This window comes from Rutidosis leptorrhynchoides, chromosome 6 (assembly GCF_046630445.1).
Source record: "Rutidosis leptorrhynchoides isolate AG116_Rl617_1_P2 chromosome 6, CSIRO_AGI_Rlap_v1, whole genome shotgun sequence".
In the NCBI taxonomy this organism is placed as follows: Eukaryota; Viridiplantae; Streptophyta; class Magnoliopsida; order Asterales; family Asteraceae; genus Rutidosis; species Rutidosis leptorrhynchoides.
The window spans coordinates 204,516,162-204,526,098 of NC_092338.1; the positions used below are offsets into that span (position 1 = coordinate 204,516,162).

General features: G+C 34.7%; 1 protein-coding gene across 1 annotated transcript; it reads right to left on the reverse strand.

Annotated features, from left to right (window-relative positions):
• Positions 1-7,239: 7,239 nt before the first annotated feature.
• Positions 7,240-9,155, reverse strand: LOC139854360 (uncharacterized). The gene is made up of 4 exons (XM_071843667.1): positions 9,005-9,155; positions 8,629-8,918; positions 7,957-8,082; positions 7,240-7,824 (listed from the first exon to the last, which is right to left on the reverse strand). Exons 1-4 carry the CDS (start codon positions 9,153-9,155, stop codon positions 7,240-7,242), a joined length of 1,152 nt encoding a protein of 383 aa, XP_071699768.1.
• Positions 9,156-9,937: the final 782 nt, after the last annotated feature.

Here is a 9,937-nt window from a genome sequence, read left to right on the forward strand (position 1 = left end):
AGTCGTTCAGCAAAGGCAATAAAGACACGTAATTCATACGTCCAGAAACAAGTCATGCATTCTGGTTTTACTAGGACTACTTCCCATCCTTGGTCTTGTGGAACATAACCGTTATGGCCGTTGATAAGACAGCGTGTTGTAACGTCGTCAAAGGGACGAGGGTTACGTAATGTCCAACAGTCCCGTAACAATCTAAAAACCTCATTTCTTACCCCAATTACCGACTCCGTCACTTGTGGGAACATTTTGTTTAATAGTTGTAGCCCGATGTTCTTGTTCTCACTTTGGTGAGAAGCGAACATTACTAATCCGTAAGCATAACATGCTTCTTTATGTTGCATGTTAGCCGCTTTTTCTAAATCACGAAGTCCAATATTCGGATATATTGAGTCAAAATAATTTCTTAACCCATTGCGTAAAATAGCATTTGGGTTCCCCGGAATATATGCGTCAAAGTAAACACATCGTAACTTATGGATTTCTCAATGTGATATCCCCCATCTTTCAAACGAAAGCCTTTTATAAATCAAGGCATTCTTGGAACGTTCTTCGAATGTCTTACAAACTGATCTCGCCTTAAATAGTTGTACCGAAGAATTCTGACCGACTCTAGACAAGATTTCATCAATCATGTCTCCAGGTAGGTCTCTTAAAATATTGGGTTGTCTATCCATTTTGTGTTTTTATACTGTAAAATAGACAAGAGTTAGATTCATAAAAAAAATACTTATTAATACAAGCAATTTTTACATATATCATAAAGCATAAGCACACTATATTACTTATATTACACCACACGAATACAACTATCTTATTCCGACTCGCTTGTTTCTTCTTCTTCGGTTTTGGTTCGTTTTGCCAAGTTTCTAGGGATATATGATGTTCCCCTAATACGAGCCGTCGTTATCCACATTGGTTTAGAAAAACCTGGTGGTTTAGAGGTTCCCGGGTCATTGTTACAACTTAAGGACTTCGGGGGTTGACGATACATATAAAGTTCATCGGGGTTGGAATTAGATTTCTCTATTTTTATGCCCTTTCCCTTATTATTTTCTTTTGCCTTTTTAAATTCAGTTGGGGTAATTTCTATAACATCATCGGAATTCTCGTCGGAATCCGATTCATCGGAGAATTGGTAATCCTCCCAATATTTTGCTTCCTTGGCGGAAACACCATTGACCATAATTAACCTTGGTCGGTTGGTTGAGGATTTTCTTTTACTTAACCGTTTTATTATTTCCCCCACCGGTTCTATTTCTTCATCCGGTTCCGATTCTTCTTCCGGTTCCGATTCTTCTTCCGGTTCCGACTCTTCTTCCGGTTCCTCTTCGGGAACTTGTGAATCAGTCCACGAATCATTCCAATTTACATTTGACTCTTCATTATTATTAGGTGAGTCAATGGGACTTGTTCTAGAGGTAGACATCTATCACATAATATCAAACGCGTTAAGAGATTAATATATCACATAATATTCACATGTTAAAAATATATAGTTTCCAACAAAATTTGTTAAGCAATCATTTTTCAAGTAAACACGGTCGAAGTCCAGACTCACTAATGCATCCTAACAAAATAGATAAGACACACTAATGCAAAATTCTGGTACTCTAAGACCAACGCTCGGATACCAACTGAAATGTCCCGTTCTTATTGATTAAAAACGTTCCATATTAATTGATTTCGTTGCGAGCTTTTGACCTCTATATGAGACGTTTTTCAAAGACTGCATTCATTTTTAAAACAAACCATAACCTTTATTTTATAAATGAAGGTTTAAAAAGCTTTACGTAGATTATCAAATAATGATAATCTAAAATATCCTGTTTACACACGACCATTACATAATGGTTTACAATACAAATATGTTACATCGAAATCAGTTTCTTGAAAGCAGTTTTTACACAATATCATACAAACATAGACTCCAAATCTTGTCCTTATTTTAGTATGCAACAGCGGAAGCTCTTAATATTCACCTGAGAATAAACATGCTTTAAACGTCAACAAAAATGTTGGTGAGTTATAGGTTTAACCTATATATATCAAATCGTAACAATAGACCACAAGATTTCATATTTCAATACACATCCCATACATAGAGATAAAAATCATTCATATGGTGAACACCTGGTAACCGACATTAACAAGATGCATATATAAGAATATCCCCATCATTCCGGGACACCCTTCGGATATGATATAAATTTCGAAGTACTAAAGCATCCGGTACTTTGGATGGGGTTTGTTAGGCCCAATAGATCTATCTTTAGAATTCGCGTCAATTAGGGTGTCTGTTCTCTAATTCTTAGATTACCAAACTTAATAAAAAGGGGCATATTCGATTTCGATAATTCAACCATAGAATGTAGTTTCACGTACTTGTGTCTATTTTGTAAATCATTTATAAAACCTGCATGTATTCTCATCCCAAAAATATTAGATTTTAAAAGTGGGACTATAACTCACTTTTACAGATTTTTACTTCGTCGAGAAGTAAGACTTGGCCACTGTTGATTCACGAACCTATAACAATATATACATATATATTAAAGTATGTTCAAAATATATTTACAACACTTTTAATATATTTTGATGTTTTAAGTTTATTAAGTCAGCTGTCCTCGTTAGTAACCTACAACTAGTTGTCCACAGTTAGATGTACAGAAATAAATCGATAAATATTATCTTGAATCAATCCACGACCCAGTGTATACGTATCTCAGTATTGATCACAACTCAAACTATATATATTTTGGAATCAACCTCAACCCTGTATAGCTAACTCCAACATTCACATATAGAGTGTCTATGGTTGTTCCGAAATATATATAGATGTGTCGACATGATAGGTCAAAACATTGTATACGTGTCTATGGTATCTCAAGATTACATAATATACAATACAAGTTGATTATGTTATGGTTGGAATATATTTGTTACCAATTTTCACGTAGCTAAAATGAGAAAAATTATCCAATCTTGTTTTACCCATAACTTCTTCATTTTAAATCCGTTTTGAGTGAATCAAATTGCTATGATTTTATATTGAACTCTATTTTATGAATCTAAACAGAAAAAGTATAGGTTTATAGTCGGAAAAATAAGTTACAAGTCGTTTTTGTAAAGGTAGTCATTTCAGTCGAAAGAACGACGTCTAGATGACCATTTTAGAAAACATACTTCCACTTTGAGTTTAACCATAATTTTTGGATATAGTTTCATGTTCATAATAAAAATCATTTTCTCAGAATAACAACTTTTAAATCAAAGTTAATCATAGTTTTTAATTAACGAACCCAAAACAGCCCGCGGTATTACTACGACGGCGTAAATCCGGTTTTACGGTGTTTTTTGTGTTTCCAGGTTTTAAATCATTAAGTTAGCATATCATATAGATATAGAACATGTGTTTAGTTAATTTTAAAAGTCAAGTTAGAAGGATTAACTTTTGTTTGCGAACAAGTTTAGAATTAACTAAACTATGTTCTAGTGATTACGAGTTTAAACCTTCGAATAAGATAGTTTTATATATATGAATCTAATGATGTTATGAACATCATTACTACCTCAAGTTTAGTAGGTAAACCTACTGGAAGTGACAAGAAATGATCTAGCTTCAAAGGATCTTGGATGGCTTGAAAGTTCTTGAAGTAGGATCATGACACAAAAACAAGTTCAAGTAAGATTTTTACTCGAATTAAGATAGTTTATAGTTATAGAAATTGAATCAAAGTTTGAATATGAATATTACCTTGAATAAGAAAGATAACCTACTGTATATAACAAAGATTTCTTGATCTTAGATGATCACTTGGAATGGATTAGAAAGCTTGGAAGTAAATTAGTAAACTTGAAGGGATTTTTGAAGTGTTCTTGAAGTTTTCTTCCTATGATGATTATAGCTTGATTCTTGAAGTGATTTTTGATGAAGATGATGATTAACTACTGGAAAAATATGTTCATAATAGTGTGTGTGTTGATAGAGAATTAGAAAGAGAATTGGAAGTGAAATGGAGTGAATGATGAGTGGTAATTGGTGAGTGGTGAGTGGGGTTAAAAGGAGTTCTAGTTAGTTGACTAGCTCATGGTAGAAGTTAAAATTGATTAGTCATACATGACATAATCAAGAGTGGAATCCCATGCTAGTTCCTATTGGTATATACCCATAGTAAGTACGTTTTGAAGCTGTGTATAATACGGGTAAGAATACGACTAGAATTCTTGATGAAAGAAAAGAATGGGAAAGTAACTGTAACCATTTTCGTTAAGTATGAGTGTTTTGATATATGTCTTGAAGTCTTCCAAAAGTATTTTAATACATCTAAATACACTACATGTATATACATTTTAACTGAGTCGTTAAGTCATCGTTAGTCGTTACATGTAAGTGTTGTTTTCAAACCTTTAAGTTAACGATCTCAATTAATGTTGTTAACCCATTGTTTATTATATCTAATGAGATGTTAAATTATTATATTATCATGATATTATGATATATTAATATATCTTAATATGATATATATACATTTAAATGTCGTTACAACGATAATCGTTACATATATGTCTCGTTTCGAAATCCTTAAGTTAGTAGTCTTGTTTATATGTATATAACTCATTGTTAATATACTTATGGAGATACTTACTTATCATAATCTCATGTTAACCATATGTATATCCATATATATATCGTCATGTTGTTTTTACATGTTTTAACGTTCGTGAATCGCCGGTCAACTTGGGTGGTCAATTGTCTATATGAAACATATTTCAATTAATCACGTCTTAACAAGTTTGATTGCTTAACATGTTGGAAACATTTAATCATGTAAATATCAATCTCAATTAATATATATAAACATGGAAAAGTTCGGGTCACTACACAAGTCCTCCCAGTTTATTATGATATATTTTTTCCAAAAATTGTATCATGATAAACTCTAAAAATTTGCAGTTATTTTGACCGCTATCCGCATTAAAACATTTTTCGCTATGCCTTTGTTACCGTTACAGCAAACAAAGCTACCGTTTTTATCTGTTGGCAAAAATATTACCGTTTAATCATCATAACGAATACTTAGACACAAGTAATTACCACTCTCACCCCTTATATATATATATATATATATATATATATATATATATATATATATATATATATATATATATATATATATATATATATATATATATATATATATATATATATATATATATATATATATATATCACAATCACGAATTTCCCACTCGCTACTCTGGAACACTTCGCAATTAATCAAAAATTCAATCAGCTTTTGCTACTTCTTTCTTACTCGTAACTTCTTTCTCACTCGCAACTTCTATTCAATCAATAATGAAGATCGACGAAGTTGACAGCAAGGTTAACCCAAAAACCTTGATCACGAAGTTATTGACAAGCCCGGAGTCCAAATCGACGGCATCATCTAGAAAAGAAAAGCAAACAATTCCAGTTGTCGATTTAACTTCCAAATCTCCTCTTACCAAGCTGAGCTCCACCAAACGACCATAACAGACACCGCCATCGTCTCAGAGCAAAAAACTGAAGCAACGCGACTCTACCCTTTATGATAACCCAATCATATCCGATTATGAGGGTGATCAACAAACGGGTAAGTCCTGAATATTATCGCATAATTACAACATTTGCAGTGCTTATATTTCTCCGCTTAATTTATAAATTGTGTGTTTTTGCAGGTGAATCAACCGGTGACACAGTTTTTCCCAGCCCGAACACCTTTGACCAAAAAACTGAGTTGTTTCGCACTCCACCTGACTCTTACGGGGTGAGAGTTGACGGCTTATCGGGATATACTTGTGCTACTTCTTCTGCGGTGTTAGATCAACGCCACCAGATGAAGCTGGCAATCCTAAACGAGCTTCGTCACAAGTTCTCGAAGCTTTCTTCACTTAATGCACATAATAGTTTCGTGCAGAATTTCTATATGGCTTTTAATTCTGCATACGACATGATTTGTCGCCAAGAACAATTCTTCAATGTCCTTGAGGCTGAAAAAGACAAATATTTGACTGAGAAAGCCAAAGCTGAAGACAGCAAAAAGCCCTGTGTTGATCTATCTTATGTGCTCACCGCAGCAAAAACCGCCATTGATGATTTAAAACAGCAAGTTTCTACTGCGGCTGATAAGGAAAACAACCTTAAAGCTACTGTTAAATTGTTAACATAGGAGGTTACAAAGCTAACTACAGAGCGAGAAAACGCTCTAACTGCGAAGGCTTCTACGGAGCTTGAGTTCGCAATGCTTCGCCAACATCTACCAGAGTTGGCTAGAAAAATTCTCAACTCAAAGCATGTTTCCACTAAGTTTTCAACATTTGCCGCTGCGTTTAAACCTATGCGAGAGGGTAGAATTTTTGGACCAAATTGCCATCAACTACCCATTGCCAGAGCCTCTACCAACTTCAATAGCTGATCGCCTATGTTCGTTAGAAGACGCTCAATCAGCATTTGTTGTTGCTCAAGAAAACATAGCTGAAATTCCTATTCCTAAAATAACAGGGATAAGCGAGCGGGATGATGTCAATGCAGATGACATCATCAGGCTTAACTTATCTAAGGAATGAAATTTTATTTTGTACAACAGCGCGCAGCTATCTTCTGCGTTAATATTAATAAAATTTTCGCTGTTTTTATACTTTAGCAAGTACTTTTATTTATATAGCGCTTTTATCAGTAATATTCATAACACATACTTTTCCTTTGCAATTTCCAACTCTTACTATCGTGCACATAATAAGTATGTACTTTTACGAAACAATCTGTATGCGTGTATATTTATACGTTATGAATCTTCTAAGTCCGCCAAAGCGATCCTTAGGCAATCAATTAGCATCACGAAGCATCTAAGTATGGAAAAATCAAATACTTAGGAAATTAAGTTCCTTTCGTGATAATAAATTTCTGGGTAAGTGGGCAATTTGATCACTATGCCACTTAACCTTTGCGAAATATACCAGCATTATGAAGCAAAATATTATAAAACATTTCATAAACTCTGAGTATTTCGCCAAGCGTAATTATTTTAAACAATGCAAACAAACTTTTCCTATACTCTTACAAGTGTTTATTTTTCATATTCTTACAAGCGTGATCAAGACTTGTAAAAATAAAAAAATGAAAACACATAGAAAAATATCAAATACATGCTTCGCATCTCATTTCGCACTTTGAATATACATGCACATTATTCTTGCAAAGCTATGCATAATATCGTTTTAATAAAGCAGCATGCCACGCATTAAGGAGAGTTCGCCCTTCTATGTCTGCGAGCTTATATGAACCTGCCGCATTAATTGCCACAACTTGATAAGGACCCTCCCAGTTAGGTCCTAATTTGCCAAGTTTTTCTGCTCTACTTGCATCATTGTTTCGCACCACCCATTCACCTACATCAAAAGACAAAGCGCGTACTCTTTTGTTGTAATATTTGGCAATTTGATGTTTATTATTTGCCTCTCTGATAGCAGCCATTAACCTTCGCTCTTCAACTAAATTCAAATTTTCGCATAAGGCTTCGCCATTTGCTTCTTCATCAAAGTTAGTAACTCTATGCGTTGGAACAAGAATTTCAGCGGGTATTACTACTTCAGAGCCATATACTAAACTAAAGGGTGTTTCCCCTGTGCTCTTCTTGAAAGTAGTGCGATGTGCCCATAATACATTGGGCAGCTCATCTACCCAATCAGTTCGCTTTTCATATAACCTCTTTTTGATACCGCTCACAATGTCGCGATTGGTTACTTCACACAAGCCGTTAGCCTGTGGATGCGCCACTGATGTAAACTTTTGGATTATATTTAAATCAGTGCACCATGTTTTAAAAGGATCTTTCGCTATTTGAGCACCATTGTCGCTAACCATTTCGCGTGGAACACCAAATCTGTATACAATACACTCCCAGACAAAATTACGCACTTGCACTCCAGTGATAGTGCCAACCGCCTTAGCTTCAACCCATTTTGTAAAATAGTCGATTGCCACAATTAGGAATTTGACATTACCAGGACCTGCGGGAAATGGTCCTACAATGTCAATAGCCCACTAGTGAAATTGCCATGGCAAATTAACAAGGATCATATCATGCCTTGGCATCCGATTCTGCGGAGCAGGCCTTTGACAACTTTTGCAACGCTTAACAATCTTTGCAACATAGCGGTATAAGGATGGCCAAAAATAACCCATATGCATAATTTTTGCCGTAATAGCTTTGTAACCTGAATGCAATGCGAAAGAACCGTTATGCACTTCATCAATTATCATTTCTACTTAAATTGGGCCAACACACTGCATCATTGGACCACAATATGACTTACGATACAAAATGTCATTTTGAATGATATACATTGGTGCTCGCTCTCTAACTAAACGAGCTTCATGCTTATCATTTGGCAGAACACTATTGCGGATATATTGCAAGATTGGTTAAATCCAATTTGGCTGTTCTTCTACAACGGACGCCACCATTAAATCATTATCTATTGATTTACTTGGAAATTCCTAGACCCAAACTTGCTTTTGAAAATGCTAAAACGTTAAAGCGGCCATCTTACTTAACGCATCCGCCTTCTTATTTTGACTCCTTGGTACTTGTGCGAGTTCAAAATGCTCAAACCACACAATCAATTCCTTCAACATTTGTAAATATTTTTGCATTGAGGAATCATGTTCTTCAAAAGAGCCATTAAACTGATTTTCCACTAACTGCGAATCTGTAAATGCTCGCAACTTGGTGATATCCATTTTACGCGCAATATTTAAACCGGCAAGCAACGCTTTATATTCTGCTTCAGTGTTTGTTACATCAAAATTGAAACGTAACACGTACGTATGCTCCTCACCGCTTGGGCTTGCCAACACTAAACCTGCACCAGCACCTTCTGCACATGAGGCTCCATCAGTAAATAAATATCATGTTTCTCCCTGTACTGGCTTTAATTCTGTTCACTCATTAATCACCTCCAACTCCCAGACATTTCTGCGAGGTAATCCGCCAAAACTTGTCCCTTTATAGCATTGCGCGGAAGGTAAGAAATTTGATAAGCGCCTAACTCTACTGCCCACAACGCGAGCCTACCAGATATTTCTAGTTTTGTTAAGACTTGCTTGATTGGCATGTTAGTTAGCACATGCACTGGGTGCCCTTGAAAATATCTTGATAACCTTCGCGCTATTAATATGAGTGCATACACAAATTTTTCAATGGGCGCATAGTTTATTTCACTTCCTGTAAGAGCTTTACTGACAAAATACACAGGTTTTTGTACTTTATCACTTTTCGCAACCAGAACTGAACCAAAAGCTTCATTTGCTACAGATATATTGAAATGTCCCTTCTTATTGATTAAAAACATTACATATTAATTGATTTCGTTGCGAGGTTTTGACCTCTATATGAGACGTTTTTCAAAGACTGCATTCATTTTTAAAACAAACCATAACCTTTATTTCATAAATAAAGGTTTAAAAAGCTTTACGTAGATTATCAAATAATGATAATCTAAAATATCCTGTTTACACACGACCATTACATAATGGTTTACAATACAAATATGTTACATCCAAATTAGTTTCTTGAATGCAGTTTTTACACAATATCATACAAACATGGACTCCAAATCTTGTCCTTATTTTAGTATGCAACAGCTGAAGCTCTTAGTATGCACCTGAGAATAAACATGCTTTAAACGTCAACAAAAATGATGGTGAGTTATAGGTTTAACCTATATATATCAAATCGTAACAATAGACCACAAGATTTCATATTTTAATACACATCCCATACATAGAGATAAAAATAATTCATATGATGAACACCTGGTAACCGACATTAACAAGATGCATATATAAGAATATCCCCATCATTCCGGGACACCCTTCGGATATGATATAAATTTCG

Excerpts from the sequence above, each read along its gene's own strand:
- LOC139854360 (XM_071843667.1), bottom strand. The coding sequence starts at position 9,155 with ATGCCAATCAAGCAAGTCTTAACAAAACTAGAAATATCTGGTAGGCTC. Across the intron at positions 8,919-9,004 it reads CCTCGCAGAAATGTCTGGGA|AAGGTGCTGGTGCAGGTTTA; the intron begins GTTGGAGGTGAT and ends CCTCATGTGCAG. Across the intron at positions 8,083-8,628 it reads AGCATTTTGAACTCGCACAA|TGGGCTATTGACATTGTAGG; the intron begins GTACCAAGGAGT and ends CAATTTCACTAG.